This window comes from Symphalangus syndactylus, chromosome 13 (assembly GCF_028878055.3).
Source record: "Symphalangus syndactylus isolate Jambi chromosome 13, NHGRI_mSymSyn1-v2.1_pri, whole genome shotgun sequence".
Lineage (NCBI taxonomy): Eukaryota > Metazoa > Chordata > Mammalia > Primates > Hylobatidae > Symphalangus > Symphalangus syndactylus.
Window position 1 is genome coordinate 35,110,276 of NC_072435.2, and position 24,063 is coordinate 35,134,338.

A 24,063-nucleotide genomic window follows, 5' to 3' on the forward strand; every position below is an offset into this window, starting at 1 on the left:
TAATCCCAGCACTTTGGGAGGCCGAGGTGGGCAGATTGCTTGAGATCAGGAGTTTAAGACCAACCTGGCCAACATAGTGAAACTCTGTCTCTACAAAAAATAAAAAACTTAGCTGGGTGTGGTGATGTACACCTGTAGTCCCAGCTATTTGGGAGACTGAGGCAGGGGAATCGTTTGAACTCAGGAGGCAGAGGTTGCAGTGAGCTGAGATCGTGCCACTGCACTCCAGCCTGGGCAACAGAGCAAGACTCTGTCTCAAAAAACAAAACAAAACAAAAAACAACAAAAAACCCCAAAAAACAAAACAAACAAAAAACCCCAAAACAAACAAACCAAAAAACCCAAACAAACAAACAAACAAAACCTCACTGCAGTCTTGAACTCTTGGGCTCAGGTGATCCTCCAGCCTCAGCCTCCTGAGTAGCTGGGACTACAGGCACATGCCATTACATCCGGCTAATTTTTTCTGTTTTTTGCAGAGACAAGGTCTCACTCTGTTGCCCAGGCTGGTCTCAAACTCCTAGACTCAAGCAGTCCTCCCACCTCAGCCTCCCAAAATGCTGGGATTACAAGTGTGGACCACCATGCCTGGTCAGTATTCTATCATTTTTAACACATCAATCTCAGAAACTGATAAATCCATCAAACAAAAGAAAATTAATGATAAAGAGGACTGGGATAATTCAGTAAGCTTGATCAGGCGAGTAGACAAATAGACTTTAACTCTTATTCCCAACAAGCAGAACGACGGTGCATTGTTAGATTCATAACACTGAAAAGTCTCTCTCTCTCTTTTCTGTTTTTGAGATAGGGGTCTTACTCTGTTGCCCAGGCTGGAGTGCAGTGGTGTGATCTTGGCTCACTGCAACCTCTGCCTCCTGGGTTCAAGTGATCCTCATGCCTCAGCCTCCCAAGTGGCTGGGATTACGGGTGCCCACCACCACACCCAGCTAATTTTTGTATTTTTAGTAGAGATGAGGTTTCATCATGTTGGTCAGGTTGATCTCGAACTCCTGACCTCGAGTGATTGGCCCGCCTCAGCCTCCCAAAGTGCTGGGATTACATGCGTGAGCCACCATGCTCGGCCTGAAAAGTTTCTCTTGATATTATTATCCCTCAAATTGTGTCAACTTTCCTGATTCAAATTTCAAACACATATAGACCTGGAGAATCAGGGAAAGTCTGGTATTTCATTAAATGCAACTCTGAATTAACGGGCAATCAAGAACAGAAAAATAACTAGAGTTAGATAGCTTATTTGAGAACGTAGATATAAAAAACTCTTTCCTGAAATATTATTTTGGAATTCACTGGGATATTTCACAAAAATAATAATCAATTCTGATTGGGTAGGCTTTATCCTGTGATGAGGACAAAGCACTGAATAATTTTATAACCTTGATTACTGCCTACTGACTTTAAGATAAATGAATTAAGTCAGACACAGATAGAAAATACTGCATTGACCTCACTTCTGTGTGGAATCCAAAAAAAGTCATATAGACTGGATGTAGGCTATTGGTATTTTTTTTCAAGCAAACAAAGCATTAAAACACATTCTAAGGCTGGACGCAGTGGCTCACACCTGTAATCCCAGCACTTTGGGAGGCTAAGGTGGGTAGGTCACCTGAGGTCAGGCATTCAAGACTAGTCTGGTCAACATGGCGAAACCCCGTCTCTACTAAAAATACAAAAAATAGCTGGGTATGGTGGCATGCACCCATAATCCCAGCTACTCGGGAGGCTGAGGCAGGAGAATCGCTTGAACCTGGGAGGCGGTGGTTGCAGTGAGCTGAGATCGTGCTGTTGCACTCCAGCCTGGGCAACAGAGTGAGACTCCATCTCAAAAAACAGAAGAAAACAAAACCAAAACAATTCCCACATTCTAGGACTCACATGATTACCACGTGGAAGCACAGAGCAGAAAAGATGAAATTTTAAAATAACAAATTTTTAGGGAAGCTATGAATAATATAGATATTGCACTCTATTTTTTTTTTTTTTTTTTAGAGATGGGGTCTCACTCTGTTGCCCAGGCTTGGAGTGCAGTGGTGCGATCATACTGCAGCCTCAACCTCCTGGGCTCAAGAGATCTTCCTGCCTCAGCCTCCCTAGTAGCTGGGACTATAGGTGCATGTCACCACATCCAGCTATTTTTTTCTTTTAGTAGAGATGGGGGTCTCATTATGTTGCCAAGTCTGGTCTCTAACTCCTGGCCTCAAGCGATCCTCCTACCGTGGTCTCCCAACGTGCTGGGATCACAGGTTTGAGCCACTGTGCCTGGCCCATAGAACCATTTCTGACCCGTTTATGTCTTCTTGGTCTACTTCCCATTGTAGAGGACCCGTGAGATGGATAATATGCCACCCAGGGAACACTAATCTGGAAATTCTGGTGCATTTGAGTTTCAGAGAATGAAATAGCGGAAGAGAAACTTGCAACTGCCAGGGTTTCTTGGGGGCAGGGGCATGGGAATATAAAGGAACAGGATGGGTGTGATAGCTGGTATAGGACTCAAGGGTGAGCATGTACTGAGTGACAAAGGAGGGAGAACTTACACTGAAGTGGAATGTTGATTTTCCACCATGGCAATTTTTTTTCTTTTTTTGAGATAGAGTCTTGCTCTGTCGCCCAGTTTGGAGTGCAATGGCGTGATCTTAGCTCGCTGCAACCTCCACCTCTCAGGTTCAAGGGATTCTCCTGCCTCAGCCTCCTGAGTAGCTGGGATTACAGGCACCCACCACCACACCCAGCTAATTTATTTTGTATTTTCAGTAGAGTTGGGTTTCATTATGTTGGTCAGGCTGTTCTTGAACTCCTGACCTCAGGTGATCTGCCTGTCTTGGTCTCCCAAAGTGCTGGGATTACAGGTGTGAACCACCGTGTCCGTCCTCCCTGATGGCAATTTCTATATCAGTGAAACAGGAGGATTCCCTGAGCTCCCTTGCAGGACATGCGACAGGGGTGTGGCTCATCTGTTTGGCTGCTGGGTGCACTCAAACCCCTTATGGGATGGGGAGCACACAGACAGGCAGGTGCAGGAGCCGGGGCCACTGTCCCTGGGCTCTGGTCCCATGGCAGCGTCCAGGGGTGGGAGACTGTGACTCCTAAAGCCCAAGTGGGTGTGTGTTACAGTGTGCTCCTTAGCCTTGCTGTCTGTGGATGGCTTAAGTGTTAGCCAGCTCAGTGCCCTCTTGGTACCCATGTCCTTTGTCCAGCATCCAGGAAGAATCAGGTCACACAGACTTGAAGGATGAATGCCAGGGTTTTACTGAATGGGGGAGGTGGTTCTTAGCGGGATGGATGGGGAGCTGGAAGGGGGATGGAATGCGAAGATGATCTTACCCTGGAGTTTGGCCGTCCAGTGGCTGGTCTCCTCTCTGATTGTCCCCAGCTGAACTCCTCTCAGCATTCAGATGCTCCTTCTCTTCTCTCTGCTGTGTCGCTCTGCCATTCTTCTGCTTGTGAAGCCTGGGGTTTGGGGTTTATATGGGTACAGGATAGGGGAGCACGGTGGGCCAAAAGGTGACTTTGGGGCATGAAAACAGGATTGTCTGTTCCCATTTAGGGCCACGGGTCTCCAGGCTTGAGGGTGGGGCCTTTGCTGGGGAACCTCCCTCTTCTACCCAGTATTTCCCTGTCTCCTGTCCATATCATCAGTAATGTAGTTTGGATATGTGTCCCCACCAAATCTGATGTTGAATTGTAATCCCCAGTGTTGGAGGTGGAGCCTGGTAGGCGGTGCTTGGGTCATAGAGGCAGATTCTTCATGGTTTGATGCTGCCTTTGCAACAGGGAGTCTGTACTTGTGAGATCTGGTTAAGTGTGTGGCACCTTTGCTCCCCCCAAGTCTCTCTTGCTCCTGCTCTGACCATGTGACATGCTGGCCCTCCCTTGGCCTTCACCATGATTGGAATTTTCCTGAGACCTCCCCAGAAGCTGATCAGATGCTGGCATCATGCTTCCTGTACAGCCTGCAGAACTGTGGGCCAATTAAACCTCTTTTCTTTAAAAATTACCCAGTCTCAGGTATTTCTTTTTTCTTTCTTTCTTTCTTTTTTTTTTTGAGACAGGATCTCACTCTGTCATTCAGGGTGGAGTGCAGTGGTGCAATCACAGTTCACTGCAGCCTCGACCTCCCAGGCTCAGGTGATACTCCCACCTCTGCCTCCCGGGTAGCTGGGACTACAGGCACGCACCACCACGCCTGGCTATTTTTAAAAATCTTTTGTAGAGACAGCATTTTGCCATGTTTCCCAGGCTGGTCTCAAACTCCTGGGCTCAGGCAACCTGCCTGCCTAGGTCTCCCATAGTGCTAGGATTACAGGTGTGAGCCACCGAGCCTGGCCAGGTATTTTTTTTTCTCTTTTTCTTTCTTTGAGACAAAGTCTCGCTCTGTCACTCAGGCTGGAGTGCAGTGGCATGATCTTGGCTCACTGCAACCTCCGCTTCCTGGGTTCAAGTGATTCTCGTGTCTCAGACTCCCGAGTAGCTGGCATTACAGGCATGCACCACCATGCCTGGCTAATTATTGTATTTTTAGTAGAGACAGGGTTTCACCAAGTTGGCCAGGCTGGTCTTGAACTCCTGACCTCAAGTGATCCACCCGCCTTGGCCTCCCAAAGTGCTGGGATTACAGGTGTGAGCCACCGCGCCCGGCCAGGTATTTCTTTACTGCAGTGCAAGAACAGCCTAATACAATCATTTTCACCAATTCTGGTGTTCCCAATGGATGACATGGTGCGAAACCACAACACACAACTGAGAGTTGCCTTTGGGACTTCACGAAGGGGGAAGACTATTCTCTTAGTCCAACATGAACCAGTCAGGGGTCACGTCAAGGAAGGCTCAGAGACTGTGTCCAACCAATATGGTTTATTTCTGCCCCAGCCAAGCTTCTTTGGACCCTGGCTGGAGGAAAGGGACCCCAGGCACCAGCGAGTTCCAGTCATTGCAGATCCTCCAGGTCTAGGTGTGACTGGTAGTAGCCTGGGCACTGTCGCTGGACGTTGTATTCTCCTTCCTTCTTCTGCCGGCGGGTGGTCACCTACGAGGGTGAGGAGGAGGTGTGAGAATGGACTGGTCAGCCGTCCAGGGAGGGGAGACCACAGGAGTGAGAATATGGCCAAAGCCAGAGGCCTTATGCTTTCTCTGTCTCCCTTCATTGTTTCATTTAATTTCTCCCTCAGTTCTTTTCCTCTTTTCACCACTTTCTTTTCTTCTGTCTCCTTGTTTCACTCTCGGTTTAAAAAATTTTTTCCCCCTCTGATATCCCCTTTATTTCTCTCTCCCCTTGCCCCTGAATTTATCAATATGTCACATATCTACCAATGATCTATTTATCTATCATCTAGCTATATTTATCTACCTCTCAATCAATTATCTATCTACCAATCAATAACCATCAATTATCTCTCACCTCTCAATCATCTGCTATTTATAATCTATCAATCATCTATCAATCACCTGTCATCCATCAATCATGTACTTATCATCTACTTATCAATAGCTATCAACTATCTGTTACCTATCAATTTATTATCTACCAATCATCTATCAAAAATAATCTATCATCTACCTATCAGCTATCCACCAATCATCTATCAACTATCAATCATCTATCACCTGTCTTCTGTCTAAATATCATTTCTCTCTCATCTCATTCTCAGTTTCTGTCTCTCTGGCTTTTGGTCCTGATCTCAGCCCCTCTCTCTCTCTCCCTCCCTTCCTCCTCTACACCTGTCCAGCTTAACTGAGGCATAACTGACATAAAATAAACTGCACACATTTAAACTGAATGTTTTGATAAGTTCTGATCATAACTTATTGAACCATCACCACAATCAACATAAGGAACGTCCATCCATCACCCCCAAAACTTTTGTCCTGGCCAGGTGTGGTGGCTCACGCCTGTAATCCCAGCACTTTGGGAGGCTGAGGCAGGTGGATCACCTGAGGTCAGGAGTTCGAGACCAGCCTGGCCAACATGGTAAAACCCCATCTCTACCAAAAATACAAAAATTAGCTTAGTGTGGTGGTGTGCGTCTGTAATCCCAGCTACTTGGGAGGCTGAGGCAGGAAAAATGCTTGAACCTGAGAGGCAGAGGTTGCAATGAGCTGAGATCACGCCATTGTACTCCAGCCTGGGCGACAGAGTGAGACTACATCTCAAGAAAAACAACAACAACAACAACAGCAACAACAACTTTCCTCCTGCTCTTTTACAATTCCTTTTTCCCTGCCACTGCAAACACATTTTCATTCCCTGGCAACTGCTAATCTGATTCCTGTCCTTACAGATTAGTTTGTATTTTCTAGAATTTGTCTATAAAGGGAATCATATGGCATGTACTCTTTTCTTTGTCTGGATTCTTTCACTAGGCATAACTATTTTGCAATTTATACATGTTGCTGTATAATTTATTAATGTACTAATAATTCCTTTTTGTTGCTGAATAATATTCCATTGTTGGGATATATTTGTTAACGGACATGAGAGTTGTTTTCAGAGTTTGGCTATTACAAACAAAGCTGTTAATGAACATTTATTTGTGTACAAGTCTTCGAATAGACATATGCTTTTATTTCTCTTTGATAAATTACTAGGAGTGGGATGGTAGGGTCTTATGGTAGGTGTGTGTAATTTTCAAAAAAATGGCCAAGCTATTTTCCACTAGCGCTTTATGAGAGTTCCAGTTCTGTCACATTTTCACCAACACTTGTTATGGTCAATCTTTTCAATTTTATCCATTCTTGTGACAAGTGGCCTCTCATTGTGACTTCCATATACATTTCCCTAACAACTAATTTTGTTACATTTTTCCCTCTTACATTATTTTTACATTCTTTGCAATCGCTTTTTCACTCAATATCTTGTAATCAGCATATAGGTTGTGAAGATTTTGAGATCTGCACAACATAGTAACTATAGTTAATAATAATGTAGATTTCAAAATTGCTAAGAGTATAGGTTGCCAATGTTCACACCACAAAGAAATAATAAGTATGAGAGGTGAGGGACATATTAATTAGCTTGATTGAGTCATTCCATAATTGTACATATACCAAAGCATCACATTGTATCCCCTAAATATATGCATTCATTATTTGTCAATTAATTAAAAATAAAATTATAAAAAGAAAATAGGAAAGCCACTCCGTAAACTGGGAGAAAATATTTGCAGAACATATATTCAGCAAAGGACTTGTGTATAGTAGAGTATGGTTTTATAATATATTAAGAACTCTTACAACCCAATAGTAAGAAGACAAGCAACCCTTCCTTGCTCACCAGGACACCGCAGATCAGGCATGTGATGAGTCCCAGGAGTCCCGCCAAGCAGATGAGGATGATGGCCCAGAAGGGAAGGTCTGGGGAGACAAGGGCTGGGGTAAGCCACCTCCTGCCACGTCCCAGGGCTCCTTCTTGGACCCTATGTGGCCTGAGGATGGGCACAGCCCTGGGGAAGAGAGCTTAGTGGCTCAACACCTCATGCCTCTGATGCCCCCAAAAAGTGGGCCCCCAGCAAGCTAGGATCCCTGCTATCCCTTTACTCTGCCTCAATAGTCTTTGCCATGGGTTGGCAACTTTGATCCTCATCCAAGACTCTGTGTGCCTGGTGCTCTTGGACAAGGCAAAGCACCATCAGGTTGCCCCCTCCCTACCCTGGGCTGGGGCTTCTTTGAGACTTACCAGAATTCCCAGTTAAGGGCTCATTTCTGTTGGGAGAATACCCTAGAAATGAAAGAAATGGAGGGTGCATGTGAGTGTGTCTTATTCTTATTCTTTTTTTTTTTGATGGAGTCGTGCTCTGTTGCCAGGCTAGAGTGCAGTAGCGTGATCTTAGCTCACTGCAGCCTCTGCTTCCCGGGTTCAAGCAATTCTCCTGCTTCAGCCTCCCACGTATCTGGGATTACAGTTGCCTGCCAAAACGCCCAGCTAATTTTTGTATGTAGTGATGGGGTTTTACCATGTTGGCCAGGATGGTCTCGAACTCCTGACCTCATGATCCACCCACCTCGGCCTCCCAAAGTGCTGGGATTACAAGCCTGAGCCACCGCGCCTGGCCGAGTGTGTCTTATTCTTTTAAATACAATTTTACAAGCATACAAAAAAGCAGAGAGAAGAGTACAATAAATATTCATCACCTAGATTTAGTGATTTATATTTCCTCCAACTAAAACATATACATCCAATTTATGATTTATTGACATTTCAATGAAAGTAAATGTTTTCACTGAAGTTTTAGAGGCCAGTAGACATCATGACATCTCACTCCAAATATTTCAATTTGTATCTCCAAAAAAATGAGGACACATGGCTACATAAGCCCGAAGCCATTATCCCACCACAAGAGTGCCATAAGTTAAATTCATGCCTCTGGGCATGGTGGACCTAAATTGGCCTGGGCCCAAGGGCAGTGGTGGAGAGAATGGATCATTGCAGTTGGAAACTCATGGGATATCTCTAAGTTTTAAAGTTTTCACCCAAAAGCTTTTTCTTCTGCCTAAAAACACATTTAAGCTCTCCTTCACTTGGTGGTTTTATCGTCATCTTTTGGAATTCACCTTCAATGTCATTTCCTCCAGGAAGCCTTCCCTGATGACCACACCCATGTATGAATAGGTTCACATCAAATAATTTATAATTGACAACTGCCTGTTCTTGTTATTCCTCACAACAGCATAAACTCCATGAAGATAGGGATGTAAAGCCATCATCGGGCATGGTGAGAAGGGTTACTGGTTCCTCTACTTCTACAACCCTGTTATAGCCAACTTCTTTTTTTTTTCTCAAGATAGAGTCTTGCTCTTTCACCCAGGCTGGAGTGCAATGATGTGATCTCATCTCACTGCAACCTCCACCTCCTGGGTTCAAGCGATTCTCCTGCCTCAGCCTCCCGAGGAGCTGGGATTACAGGCGCGTACCACCATGCCTGGCTAATTTTTTGTATTTTTAGTAGAGACAGGGTTTCACCATGTTGGCCAGGCTGTTTTTGAACTCCTGACCTCGTGATTCACCTGCTTCGGCCTCCCAAAGTGCTGGGATTACAGGTGTGAGCCACCACGCCCAGCCTATAGCCAACTTCTTAAAGATGTGGAAGACATACCAGGGGCTAACAAGCATATGAAAAAATGCTCGACATCACTAATAATCAGAGAAATGCAGGTTAAAACCATGATGAGATACCACCTTACACCATCAGAATAGCTGTTACTAAAAAGACAAAAAATAACAGATGTTGGAAAGGATGCAAGAAAAGCGAATTCTTACACACATTGGTGGGAATGTAATTTAGTACAATCTCTATGAAAAACATGGAGATTTCTCAAAGAACTAAAAATGGAACTACCATTTGATCCAGGAATCCCACAACTGGGTATCCTCACAAAGGAAAATAAGTGATTGTGTCAAAAAGACACCTGCACCTGTGTGTTCATCACAAAACTATTCACAATAGCAAAGATATGGAATCAACCTAAGTGTCCATCAATGGAGGATTGTGTAAAAAAATTGTGATCTCTTTCTCTCTCTCACACACACACACACACACACACACACAATGCAATACCACTCAGGCATAAAAAAAGAATGCAATCATGTCTTTTGCAGCAACATGGATGGAAGTGAAGGTCATTATCTTAAGTCAAACAACTCAGATACAGGAAGTCAAATAGCACATGTATTTGACTAAATAATGCACAGACATGTCAGTGCTAAATAATGCATAGGCACGGGCATAGAGAGTGGAATAATAGGCAGTGGAGACTTGGAAGGGTTGGGGAGTGGAGGAGAGTGGATGATGAGAAATTACTCAATGGGTACAATGTACATTATTCAGGTAATGGATACCCTAAAAACCCAGACTTCCCCTCTGGGCAATAGATCTATGCAACAAAATTGCACTCGTACCCCTTAAATATATATAAATAATAATTTTAAAAAGTAGTGTGCAATATGGAGCAGCCACAAGTGGCTTTTTAAATTAAAATTAAATAAAATTAAAACTTCAGTATCTCAGTTACATTAACCACACTTCAAGCACTTAGTAATCACACGTGGCTTTGTGCTGAATGGCACAGATAGAAACATCTTCTATCACTGCAGAAAGTTCTATTGGATGGTGCTGATTCAAGGCAAGGTTTGGAAAACTACAGTCATGCTGGGTCCATGGCCTGTTTTTAGAAAGCCTATGAACTGATAACAATTTTAATTTTTTTAAAAATCAAATTGGAGCTGGGCGCGGTGGCTCACGCCTGTAATCCCAGCATTTTGGAAGGCCCAGGTGGGCAGATCACGAGGTCAGGAGATCGAGACCATCCTGGCCAACATGGTGAAACCTTGTCTCTACTAAAAATACAAAAAAAAATTAGCCAGGCATGGTAGCGGGTGCCTGTAGTCCCAGCTACTCAGGAGGCTGAGGCAGGAAAATGGCATGAAGCCAGGAGGCAGAGCTTGCAGTGGGCCGAGATCATGCCACTGCACTCCAGCCTGGGTGACAGAGTGAGACTCTGTCTCAAAAAAAAACAGCAACAACAAACAAACAAACAAAAAAACCAAATTGGTAAAACAAGAAAAAGAAAAACCTGTGACAGGCGTGGGAAAGGCTTGTTGATTCTGAAGGATCAACAGTGCTCTCTTGCACAACAATAATTCAGAACCAAGGACAGTGCACACTGGCATTGGAAGGTCCCATCTAAAACGTTATTCACATTTGACTTGAAAAGAACCTTGTATGAAATCTAGTTATTCCTTCTGCAAATATGAGTTGAGTGTTTATTATGGGCCAGGCAGAATATGGGGTTCTTGGAATATAGTGGTGAAAGAGCAGACAGTTACTCTGTGTTATATTCCTGATACATGGTACAATGTATATAACTATTCTTTGAATGGGTAAAATTGGATATGCAAAGTTGAGCCACCTTGAAGCCATCTCTGGAGTTGGAAAATAGGTCCATCCTACCACATTTGTTGAGGATGAATCACATACAACTTGAAACTGGAAGCCCTTATTGACCTGCTGAGGCAGGAGGATCACTTGTGGCCAGGAGTTAGAGACCAGTCTGGGCAACATAGTGAGACCCTGTCTCTACAAAAAATTTAGAAATTAGCAAGGCATGGTGACACGTGCCTGTAGTTCCAGCTACTTGGGAGGCTGAGGTGGGAGGATTGCTTGAGCCCAGGAGTTCAAGAACGCAGTGAGCTATGATTGCACCACTGTACTCCATTCTGGGTAACAGAGCAAGACCCAGCCTCTAAAAGAAAAAAACAAACACAAAAAATCAGAGCCAGGTGCAGTGGTGCCTGCCTTCCTGTAATCCCAGCACTTTGGGAGGCTGAAGCAGGTGGCATGCTTGAGCTCAGGAGTTCAAGACCAGCCTGGGCAATGTCATAAAACCCCATCTCTAGAAAAAATACAAAAATTATCCGGGTGTGGTGGGGCACGGCTGTAGTCCCAGCTAATTGGGAGGCTGAGGTGGGTGGATTGCTTGAGCCCAGGGGATGAGGCTGCTGTGAGCTGAGATCATGTCACTGCACTCCAACCTAGGTGACAGAGTGAGACCCTCTCTCAAAAACAAACAAACAACACAACAGAACAACAACAACTAATCAGGGTAATTATTTAACACTGCAGCTGCCTAGGGGTGGAGGAGCAATACCATCTAGGGCAGGCAAGATGGGAACCAAAAACCAAGTGGCTTGCTAAGTACAGAGAGATAAGAAGTCCAGAGAGGAGATGTGACTAGCCTGAGGTCACAGAGCTGGCCAGAAGAGGGCAAATGCCTCCCATATCCCTTGGGCGTCCTTTTCTTTCCTTCAGTGATGGGTAAAGCCTAGGAGAGCTAAGCCACATTCTCCTAGGCTGAGAAAGCTCGATGATGAATCATTCCAAAGCCTTCAGACTCCCAGGGAAGGACCCAGGTGAGGAAGTGGGAGCTTCCACCTCAGCCCCAATGACCCAGGGAACTTTACCATCCACAAGGACACTGCTCCTGTCCAGGGTGAAGTTCTGCAGCTGGGTACCATTCCGGGTCATCCGCAGGAATTCCTCATAGATGGCAACTCTGTCTACTCTCCGGGCCAGTGGCGAGAAGTTACACAGGGAGTCCACCCCGGTGTGGTGGCTGTTGGGGACAGACCTGGAAGGGGACAGGGATAAGCAAAGATATCTGCAATTTTATCACGATTCTAGGCTTTCTCCTTCTAGGCTCTTCCTGCAGGAACTTTCTGCAATGATGTAAACATTCTATGTCGGCCAGGCACAGTGGCTCATGCCTGTAATCCCAGCACTTTGGGAGGCCCAGGCAGGTGAATCATGAAGTCAGGAGATCGAGACCATCCATACAAATCACGAGGTCAGGAGATTGAGACCATCCATACAAATATTAGCTGGGTGTGGTGGCAGGTGCCTGTAATCCCAGCTACTCGGGAGGCTGAGGCAGGAGAATCACTTGAACCAGGGAGTAGAGTTTGCAGTGAGCCGAGATCACGCCACTGCACTCTAGCCTGGTGACAGAGCGAGACTCCATCTCAAAAACAAAACAAAAAACAAAAAACAATTCTACATCTGCACTACACAATGAAGCCATTAGCAGCTTCATGTTGTTATTAAACACTTAAAATGTAGCCAGTGTGGGAGAAGAACTGAATATCTAATTTTATTCTACTTAATTCATTTAAAAATAGCCACAGGGAGGCCAGGCACAGTGGCTCATGCCTGTTATCCCAGCACTTTGGGAAGCCAAGGCGGGTGGATCACTTGAGATCAAGAGTTCGAGACCAGCCTGGCCAACACAGTGAAACCCCATCTCTACTAAAAACACAAAAATTAGCTGGTGTGGCGGCGCTCGCCCATAATCCCAGCTACTTGGGAGGCTGAGGCAGGAGAATCGCTTGAACCTGGGAAGTGGAGGTTGCAGTGAGCTGAGATTGTGCCACTGCATTCCAGCCTGGGCAACAGAGGGAGACTCTGTCTCAAATAATTAAATAAATAAATAAATAAATAAATAAATAAATAGATAAATAAATAAAGTAATAGCCACAGGGAGAACATTTCTGGAATGTTGGGGTAATGACTTCTGAATACCCATAAAATCAATGAGAACATTGGCCAAAATAGTCTAAATCAATTTTTCCAGAAGTCTAGAAGTAAACCAAAGGCTTGCAAAAATTCGAGGGGTGTTAAGGAAAGTGTTAAATTTCAGTAAAAGGAGCAAGCTTTGTGGCATTTTAACTTGCATTATTTCCACAGTGCTCTTTCAAGATCCTCAGTATTTTATTATTATTATTATTATTATTTTTTGAGACAGGCTCTGGCTCTGTTGCCCAGGCTAGAGTGCACGGCACAATCTCAGCTTACTGCAACCTCCGCCTCCTGGGCTCAAGCCATCCTCCCACCTCAGCCTCCTAAGTAACTGGGACTACAGCACATGCCACTATGCTCAGCTGATTTTTGTATTTTTTGTAGAGATGGGTTTTCACCATATTGCCCAGGCTGGTCTCAAACTCCTGAGCTCACGTGATCTGCCCGCCTTGGCCTCCCAAAGTGCTGGGATTACAGTCGCGAGCCACCGCATCCAGCAAGATCCTCCATAATTTTGAAAACCAGCAGCCTCAGAATCATGATAGCTGTGAAAACCAGCCACTTAGCAGTCAAAATAGCTTTAGAGTTCTGCAGACATCAATCCGCAGAACATTGTCACTATTTGATCTGTTTGGCAGCTCCTTGAAAAAGCCCTATTCTCAGGGCTTATCTTTATTTGTTCTGACTCAGAATTTGTTTAGTGAGGAAAGCCTGTTCTCAGGGCAGTTGTCAAAAAAAAAAAAAAAAAATCATTGGTACCCGCCCATTGGAAATGATACCTCTCATTGAAAAAGCACAGTTAGGCTACTGGATTCTAAGTCATCTGGTTTTAGTCCCCTCCTTCCCCCATCTTCCATGGGTCCTGATTTCAGCAGCTGATGTCTTAATGCAGTAGATTCTACACTCTACACTCCATGGCCTCAGCACCAGGTACCTTTATGTCTGCTGAGATTTACACCAGCTCTCTTGAGTGTTGAAGCCAGTTGGGCTCCAGCTTTAGGAAAAAGCTGGTTTTTAGTTAACAGCTCTCTATTCCTAGGGCTGTCTTCCATCAAAGCTATGGCTTGGGGACACTTCTATTTAAAGGACAGCAGAAGTTCCTAGAGTCATTAGGTCGTGAGTTAGAACTCACCTGAATGTTGAAACTTGACAGTCAGAAAAATAACTCTTAATGCTGCTATTTCGGAAGAGTTGGTTGAGCTGAAAGACAGGGCGATGTTTCTTAGGTCAGAATCCTGGCCCCAGTAGCATCAGAGAATTTTCAGCCACTGAGCACACTTCCCCATCTATTTTGCTTCTTGTCATGACAACCACTTGCCCAAGTATGTATATCAAAGGACATGCTCTTCTAGGGTATGACTTAGCTGTGTGACCTTGGGTCAGCTACTGAACCTCTCTGGCTTGTATCTTAAATGGGAATAAGAACCTGTCTTTGTGGATTGTTATAAAAAGTCACCCTGTGGCTACCCAGTATGTATAAGTCAGTTTCTGCATGGCAATAGAGTGGACACACCACCCCCTTCTCACCGCGTCCTCAATATTCCTTTTGTTCCTGTGGTAACTGGTGGTGCCTGGTTGGGCTATGTCCCGGGAATATGGTAGGTTGGTGATGGTGAAATTCAGGTAGAAGTGCTGGGTGCTGGAGCTGCTTGTTGGTTGATAAACTGATGACTCCATTTCTAGAATTTAAAAAAAAGTATGTAAAAATCCACTATCAAGGCAGGGTTTTAAGAAAGAGATTATTCCAGCTAGCTTACTTATTCCTGGCAGTGTGAGCTGAGCTAGGTTTTTTTTTTGTTTGTTTGTTTGTTTGTTTTTTTTGGCAGGGGGGTCATTTGTTTTGTTTTCTTTTTGAGACAGTTTCACTCTCTTTGCCCAGGCTGGAGTGTAATGGCATGATCTTGGCTTACCGCAACCTCCACCTCCTGGGTTCAAGCCATTCTCCTGCCTCAGCCTCCTGAGTAGCTGGGATTACAGGCATGCACCACCCCGCCTGGATAATTTTTTTTTTGTATTTTTAATAGAGACAGCATTTCTCCATGTTGGTCAGGCTGGTCTCGAACTCCCGACCTCAGGTGATCCACCCGCCTTGGCCTCCCAAAGTGCTGGGATTACAGGTGTGAGCCACCACACCCGGCTGAGCTAGGATTTTAAAGGTGGGATGGAGGGTTTAAAGGTAGGAGGAGGTAAATGGTCAGGAAAATGGGGTGGATGGATGGATGGGTGAATGGATGGATGGATGGATGGATGGATGGATGGATGGATGGACAGATGGATGGATGGATGGAAGGACAGATGGTGTCTGAGAGATGACTGGAAGGATAGAAAAATGGATGTCTGGAAAGATAGACGAGTGGATCACTGGATGAGGCAACGGGCAAATTTAGCCAAAACCAGTAGCCAGCAGAGTCTGCAGCTTGACCATGAAGCCTCTGATGAGGTACTTGGAGGAGATTTTCTTATCAGGAGGTATGGACTAACAAGGTCATCATCTGACCTCAACCTGTATCCCTGTGGGGAATGCTTGTTCAAACTTCCTCCTCCAACCCAGAGGGACATGGAAAATTCACAAAGCCAAGACTATGGCTGCAGGTCTAAAAACAGGCCAAGGACTCAGCATTCCTCCTCCCACTGAGATGTTGCCCCTCACCACCTCAGGGGACCAGCCCGAATTTGGGGCAACCTTCCTTCATGAATGAGGAGAAAAGCTTGAACCAAGACCCATGGAGATTGAAATCGGCACTGGATTCAAAGACACATACTTGTAGGAGGCTCATCTGCACCAGGTTCGTTGTAACCTAGAAACAAAGAAGTCACACATAAGAGGAGGTGGCGGAACCGTCCCAGATACTCCGTGCCTGCGTCCATATGGGGCCCCTGCCTGGATGCCTTTCCCTTTGTGTATCTGGAGATTATGGATACATTTATGTATCATCTAATATTTGACTTAAATGTGTTCACCACTAGAAAGAATTTCCTGATATTTCAATTAGCACTGACCCTTCCCTACTCACATCTCTAGCATGCCTCCTATGAGAGGCTCTCACTACCTTTGTGTTCACAAGTCTATCCTCCCATCCATCCATAACCCCTGCCTCCCCTTCCAGGCCTCCTCCAATCTATTCCTCCACCCAGCGAATGTTTATTAAGGGTTTACTATGTGCAAGGCTCCCTTTACATTTGGGGAATATAGGGTAGAACAAAATAGTCTCCGCCCCTCTGGAGATTCCATTAGGACAGGATGCACATGTAACCTATCTCTGTCCCTGGGGCCAGGCACAAGGCCTGGTTAATAGTAGCTGCTTGGTAAATCTAAATGAAGGAACAAAATGAAGCATATAAGTTGTGCAGTTTACAAGGGGGAACAGCTCCCCGCAACAGCCAGGTTGAAGGGACTGGATGTCAACTCAGATCAAGACCCAACCTGCACCTGTGTGTTTATCACAGCACTATTCACAATAGCGGAGATGTGGAATCAACCTATATGTCCATCAACAGATGAATCCATAAAGAAAGTGTGGTATATATGCACAATGGAACACTATTCAGCCATAAAGAGAAATAAAACCATGCTGCTGAGGTTGCGGAGAAAAAGGAGTGTTTATACACGGTTGGTGGGAGTGTAAATTAGTTCATCCACTGTGGAAGGCAGCAGGGCCATTCCTCAAAGAGCTAAAAACAGAACTACCATCCGACCCAGCAATCCCATCACTGCATATATGCCCAAAGGAATATAAATTTTTCTATCATAAAGACACATGTTCATTGAAGCACTATTCACAATAGCAAAGACATGGAATCTACTTAAATGCCCATCAAGGATAGACTGGATAAAGAAAATGTGGTACATATACACCATGGAATACTATGCAGCCATAAAAAACAACGAGATTATGTCCGTTGCAGGAACATGGATGGAGCTGGAGGTCATTATCCTTAGCAAACTAATGCAGGAACAGAAAACCAAATACTGCCTGTTCTCACTTATAAGTGGGAGCTAAATGATGAGAACACATGGACACATAGAGGGGAACAACAGACACTGGGGCCTAACTGAGGTTGGAGGGTGGTGGGTGGAGGGTGGAGGGTGGGAGGTGGGAGAGGATCAGAAAAAATAACTAATGAGTACTAGGCTTAATACTTGGGTGACGAAATAATCTGTACAACAAACCCTGTGACATGAGTTTAACTTACAGAAAATCTGCACGTGTATGTCTGAACTTAAAAGTTAGAAAAAAAGAATGAATCCATGTCTTTTGCAGCAACATGGATTAAACTGAAGTCACCTTAAGTGAGACAAGTCAGACACAGACAGACAAATATCACATGTTCTCAATCCTAAGTGGGAGCTAAGCAATGTGTAGACAAGAACTCAGAGAGGGGAATGATAGATAAAGGAGGCTTGGAAGGGTGAGGGGGTAGGAGTGGGGTGGGTGATGAGAAGCGACTTAATGGATACAATGTATGTTATTGGAGTGATGGATACACTGAAAGCTCTGGCTTCACTACTGTGCAATCTATGCATGTAACAAAATTGCACTTGTACCCCATAACTGTATACATACAATGATGATGATGAGGAGGATAGTAATAATAATAATAAAGAACATCAAGACCCAGACTAGCCAAAAACTTAACTGTGGGCATGGGCAAGTCCCTTCCCCTCTCCGTGCCTCAGTTTCCCTCTTTGCTAAAATAAGAGTAATGAAAGCCCAGGATGTCTCTCTACATCCGGGTACCTACCTAAAGGTACCTCATATAAGTGATATGGGGTGCCCACCTCATGGGGTCATGATGATAAGCACTGTTCTTGGGTTGGCGGTGGAGGGGATGAAAGGGGAGCTATTTTGTCAATTCTCCACAGTCATGCTTTGCCTCTCAGAACCCCATTTAGGGGATGCCTTCTTAAATGCTGTCTTTCCCTGAGTTCTAGACCAATGCTGAGGCCCAGTGTGCCCGAAGCTTAGATCCCATAGATCTTCCTGGTACAGGTGCCTCATGTAGGAGAGAAGCCCATCCCTCCTCAATGGTGAGAAGAAAGCAGGGAGGGGAAACGTGTTTGTTCTGTTTTGAGACAAGAATCTTGCTCTGTCACCAGGTTGGAGTGCAATGGTGTGATCTCGGCTCACTGCAACCTCCACCTCCTGGGTTCAAGCGATTCTCCTGCCTCAGCCTCCCAAGTAGCTGGGACTACAGGCGTGCGCCACCACACCCAGCTAATTTTTGTGTTTTTACTAGAGACGGAGTTTCACCATGTTGGCCAGGGTGGTCTCAATCTCTTGACATGATCCACCTGCCTCGGCCTCCCAAAGTGCTGAGATTACAGGCGTGAGCCACTGCGCCTGGCTGGAAATGTGTTTTTTGTCCCCCAAGTGCCCCCACCAGGAAGACTCTTCTGTGAGTTAAACACGTGGAGTGGATCGTAGCACTGAATGCTAACAAGTGGAGTTCATATCCTGGTTCCACCACTATCAAGGTAAATTGCTTAGCCTGTCTAAGCCTCAGTTTCTTCAACTGTAAAATGGGATTAATCAAAGTCCAACCTTGCATGGCGATTATGGGAGGGTCAGTGGTAATGCCAAGACTAGAACCCCAAGTCTTTCCCTAGAGAACCAGCAAACAGACACTCTCCTGGACTGCAGTGGGGGCTGGGGGGGTGAGGCAGGGAGATGGGGCTGAGAGCTGCTCACCGTTAAGGTAGAGGCTGTCTTTGTCCAGAGAGTAGGGGCCCAGCCGGGTGATGCCGTGGGTCTGCTGGCTCAGCTCATGGAACACCTGCTTGATAGGCAGACCTGGGCTGCTGAGGGGCCGCAGGTAGGTGCAGAGGAGGTCCACCCGTGTCTCAGCGCCGTTCTTCACAGACCTGAGGAGAGAGAGGTGCAGCTTTGGGGGATGAAGGCCACCTGGCACCGCTCCACTTGTGGTCACTGCACAACTCACAGTCCATATTTTGGTCTCATTGACAATTTGCAGTTTCTCCACCTGGCCTTATCTGTCATCTCAGGATCTTCGCAATTGCTGTTACTTTTGTCTGGAAGCTTCTCCCGATTTCTCCTTACCTGGATAACTTCCTGGTCATCCTCCAGGTCTCAGCTTAGAGGACTCCCTCCTCCTCCTCGCCCTCCTCCTCCTTTTCTTCCTCCTCCTATCTTCCTAGGCAAGGTCAGGAGCCTCCTCTGGGTCCCACAATCCTCCACTCTTCCCCTGTCACTGCCCTGGTCACCCTCTATGTAATCATAAATTATTTGTTCCCATTCCTACCAGAAGGTGGTCTCCACGAAGGAGGAAATGAACCAGTTTAGCTTACTCTTATTGTATCGAAGCCCCAGAACCTAGCACCCCTTGACAACTCCCTGCAAAAATCAAAGTCCTAATGAATAGAAAAACAAAATATAGCATTTACATACAAATGGAAAAGGAAGGGAATTCTGACACATGCTACAACATGGATGAACTTTGAGGACATTATGCTTGGTGAAATAAGCCAGCCATACAGTATAAACCAGGACATATACCATATGATTCCTCCATTCATAGGAGGTCCTTAGAATCATCAGATTCACAGAGACAGAAAGTAGAATGGTGGGTGCCAGAGGCTTGAGGAGGGGGATGAGGAGTGAGTATTTCATGGGGATAGAGTTTCAGTTTGGGAAGATGAGGAAGTTCTGGAGATGGATGATAGTGGTGATGGTTGCACAATAATGTGAATGTGCTTAATGCCACTGAACGGGAAATATAGTTAAAATGGCAAATTTAATATGATGTGTATGTTACCACAATATAGAAAAAAAAAATCCAGGCCGGGTGCAGTGGCTCACACCTATAATCCCAGCACTTTGGGAGGCCGAGGCGGGCGGATCACCTGAGGTCAGGAGTTCGAGACCAGCCTGACCAACATGAAGAAGCCCCATTTCTACTAAAAATACAAAATTAGCCAGGTGTGGTGGCACATGCCTGTAATCCCAGCTACTCGGGAGGCTGAGGTAGGGGAATCGCTTGAACCCAAGAGGCGGAGGTTGTGGTGAGCCGAGATCATGCCTGGGCAACAAGAACAAAGCTCTGTCTTAAAAAAAAAAATCCAAGACCTCCAAGGCCCTTTGACCCTGCTGATGTCTTGAGTCTCATCCTCTCTCTTTTTCCTTCTTGCTCTCTCTCTGCTCCAGCCACACTGGCCTCTTTGCTGTTCTTAGAACACGCCAAGCTCATTTGCACCTCAAGACCTTTTCTCATGCTGTTCTCCCTACCTGGAACAGTTTTCATGGCCATTTGGGACACAGCCCAAGATTCATCCTGGGTAAAGTTGCTCTTCCCATCACTTGCTATTTATTTATGTTTCATATCACTTTACTCCATTTGAAGCCACTTTACTTAGATATTTATGTTCCTGTTTAGCATCTGTTCATCTCCACTGGGTGAGGACAGGGACAGCATCTGTCTTATCACTCTAGTACTCAGCACCTGCCTCAGAGGAGTGGTGCCATGGGCATCAGTTGAGTAAAAATATAAATGGAGAAGTAAATAGTAAATACCAAGAGAGTGCAAACTGACCCAAAGAAGTGAAGTTGGCAAGGATGCAAGAAAAGGAACTCTTATACATGGTTGGTGGGAATGGTAGAGGAGTGGTGCCATGGGCATGGGTTGAGTAAAAATATAAATGGAGAAGTATCTAGTAAATACTCTGAGAGTGAAAACCGACCCAGAAAAGTCAAGTTGGCAATGATGCACGAAAAGGAAACTTTTTTTTTTTTTTTTGAGACAGAGTCTCGCTCTGTCGCCTAGGCTGAAGTGTGCAGTGGTGCGATCTCGGCTCACTGCAAGCTCCGCTGTCTGGGTTCACGCCATTCTCCTGCCTCAGCCTCTCCAGTAGCTGGGACTACAGGCACCCGCCACCATGCCTGGCTAATTTTTTGCATTTTTAGTAGAGACGGGGTTTCACTGTGTTAGCCAGGGTGGTCTCGATCTCCTGACCTCATGATCCGCCTGCCTGGGCCTCCCAAAGTGCTGGGATTACAGGCATAAGCCACGGTGCCCGGCCTAGGAAACTCTTATACACTGTTGGTGGGAATGTAAATTAGTACAGCCTCAAATGAAAAATAGTATGGAGATTTCTCAAAGAACAAAAAAAAAATCAGAACTACCATTTTACCCAGCAATCCCACTGTTGGGGATCTACCCAATGGAAAAGTATTAGAAATAAATCGTGGTGATGGCTGTATGACATTGTGAATATAATCAATGTCACTGAATTGTACATTTAAAAATGGTTAAAATGGCAGATTTTATGTTACATGTATTTTTGCCACAATATTAAAAAATGTGATTTTCTTAAATAGATGCAGTAAAGGACCCTCTGAGAATAGCTCAACCCATATATATCTAAAGGAAATGAGGCCAGGTGTGGTGGCTCATTCCTGTAAAATCCCAGCACTTCCAGAGGCTGAGGCAGGTGGATGCCAGGAATTTGAGACCAGCCTGGCCAACATGGCAAAACCCCGTCCCTATTAAAAATGTAAAAAAATTTAGCCTGGTGTGGTGTTGGGTGCTTGTAATCCTTGCTACCTGGGAGGCTAAGGCAGGAGAATCACTTGAACCCGAGAGGCGGAGGCTGTGGTGAGTCAAGGTCACGCCACTGCACTCCAGCCTGGACAGCAAGAGCAAAACTCCTTGGGAGGTTGAGGCACAAGAATCGCTTGAACTCAGAAGGCAGAGTTTGCAGTGAGCCGAGATTGCGCCACTGCACTCTAGCTTGGGTGACAGAGTGAGACTCTGTCTCAAAAAAAAAAAAAATAAAAATAAATAAATAAATAAATAAATAAATGAAACCAGTATCTTAAAGAGATATCTGCACTCCTCTCTTCATTGCAGCACTATTCAAAATAGCCAAGATATGGAAACAAGCTCAATGACCTTCAATGGATGAATGGGTAAAGAAAATATAGCATACACATATACAATGAAATATATAAGAAAGATGAAAATCCTGCCACTTGGGATAACATAGATGGAGCTGGAGGACATTAGGCTAAGTGAAATAAGCCAGGCACAGAAAGACAAATACCGCATGATCTAACTTATAGATGGAATCTAAAATTGTCAAACTCATAGAAGCAGAGAGTAGGATGGTGGTTGCCAGGGGCTTGGAGGAGGAGCAAATGGGGTGATGTTGGTCAAAAAGTACAAACATGATAACTATGTAGAGGTAATAGATATATTAATTAGCTGAAATGTGGCCATCATTTTACAATGTATACCAAAATATCAAGTTGTACACTTTAAAAGCAAGCAATTTTTATATGTCAAAAGTCAAACTGTCATGAAGAAATAAAAAAGTTATTTATACCAGTCAGAATAACTATTACTGAAAAGACAAAAACCAACCAACCAACCAACACCAAACCACCAGATGCTGGCAAGAATAAAAGAAAAGGGAACTCATACACTGTTGGTGGGAATGCGAATTAGCACAATCTCTATGGAAAACAGTATGAGGATCTCTCAAAGAACAAAAATGTAGAACTACCATTTGACCCAGCAATCCCACTACTGGGGATCTACCCAATGGAAAAGAAATCATTATATCAAAGAGACACCTGCATGTGTACGTTTATTGCAGCACTATTCACAATAGCAAAGATATGGACCCAACCTAAGTGTCCATCAACAGAAGACTGGATAAAGAAAATGTGGTATATATATATATACCACAAAATACTATTCGGCCATAAAAAGAGTGAAATCATGTCTTTTGCAGCAACATGAATGGAATGGGAGTCCATTATCTTAAGTGAAACAACTCAGAAATAGAAAGTCAAATACTGCATGTTCTCACTTATAAGTGGGAGCCAATGGACTCCATGTCCATTAGCTCATGGTCAAATACCATACGTTCTCACTTATAAGTGGGAGCATAGACTCCAGATCCATGTACACATGGACATGGAGTGTGGAATAACAGACACTGGATACTCAGAAAGGTGGGAGAGTGGGAGAAGGGTGGGGAACCTCACTTAATGGGTACAATGTACACTATTCGGGTGATACACCAAAAGCTACTGTCTGGAAGTCTACTGTCTGAAGACTTCACTATGCAATATATGCATGTAACAAAAACTGCACTTGCAGTCCTTAAATCCATTTTAAAAAAAGAATGGGGCTGGATGTGCTGGCTCATGCCTGTAATCCCAGCACTTTGGAAGGGTGAGGAGGGCGGATCACCTGAAGTCAGGAGTTCGAGACCAGCCTGACCAACACAGAGAAACCCCATCTCTACTAAAAATACAAAAAAAATTAGCCAGGCATGGTGGTGCCTGCCTGTAATCCCAGCTACTCGGGAGGCTGAGGCAGGATAATCACTTGAACCCGGGAGGCAGAGGTTGCAGTGAGCCAAGATCGTGCCATTGTACTCCAGCTTTGGCTATGAGAGTGAAACTTCATCTCAAAAAGAAAAAAAAAAGGAAAGATAAAAAGATTAAAAAAAATATAGCCCACCCCAACCCAAGAGGGACCTCCCAGTCAGAACTCTAAGTTCTTGGTGGTGTGCTGTGGGTGGGGGAGTTTCTCACCTTAGTGCGATGACCCTGCAGCCTGTGTACCGTGCACCCAGGCTGCTCCTCTGGAACAAAGGACTGAGCTGCAGAGGGAGAGGGGAGCCCAGGTTGGTCAGAGGCAGGCAGGCAACAGCCCTAGGATGGGCATGGCAGAGCTGCAGGGGGAGGCAGGCCTCTCACCAGGTGCTGCATGACGTTGTCTGTGATGTTGAACTTGAGGGAGCCGGGTTGGCCCATGTCCGCCATGTAGCGCAGGTTGTTGATAGTGAAGTTCAGTGTGAATGGCTCCTCGCTGACCACCCCGGCTAGGGCAGGGGGAAAAGAGAGAGAGAGAGAGATGAAGCTCTTGGGGAAGATGATGGGTGGGTGGGGAGTGGTATGGGGCAGGGTGGGGGCAGTGTGTTCCAAGGACCCTGTGTCCGCCTCTCAAT

At 45.1% G+C, this 24,063-nt stretch overlaps 1 protein-coding gene across 1 annotated transcript in view; it reads right to left on the reverse strand.

The window, feature by feature from the left end:
- Positions 1 to 4,905: 4,905 nt before the first annotated feature.
- The window catches only part of MUC16 (mucin 16, cell surface associated), a 215,135-nt gene continuing 195,977 nt past the window's right edge, over positions 4,906 to 24,063 (reverse strand). The window contains exons 95-104 of the mRNA XM_055237836.1: positions 23,813 to 23,937; positions 23,648 to 23,715; positions 18,776 to 18,948; positions 15,848 to 15,883; positions 14,613 to 14,764; positions 14,218 to 14,285; positions 11,975 to 12,141; positions 7,694 to 7,735; positions 7,292 to 7,371; positions 4,906 to 5,047 (exon numbers count right to left, since the gene is read on the reverse strand). Coding sequence (XP_055093811.1) covers positions 4,949 to 5,047; positions 7,292 to 7,371; positions 7,694 to 7,735; positions 11,975 to 12,141; positions 14,218 to 14,285; positions 14,613 to 14,764; positions 15,848 to 15,883; positions 18,776 to 18,948; positions 23,648 to 23,715; positions 23,813 to 23,937 — 1,010 coding nt within the window. The 3' untranslated portion in view covers positions 4,906 to 4,948. The remainder of the gene's footprint in view (positions 5,048 to 7,291; positions 7,372 to 7,693; positions 7,736 to 11,974; positions 12,142 to 14,217; positions 14,286 to 14,612; positions 14,765 to 15,847; positions 15,884 to 18,775; positions 18,949 to 23,647; positions 23,716 to 23,812; positions 23,938 to 24,063) is intronic.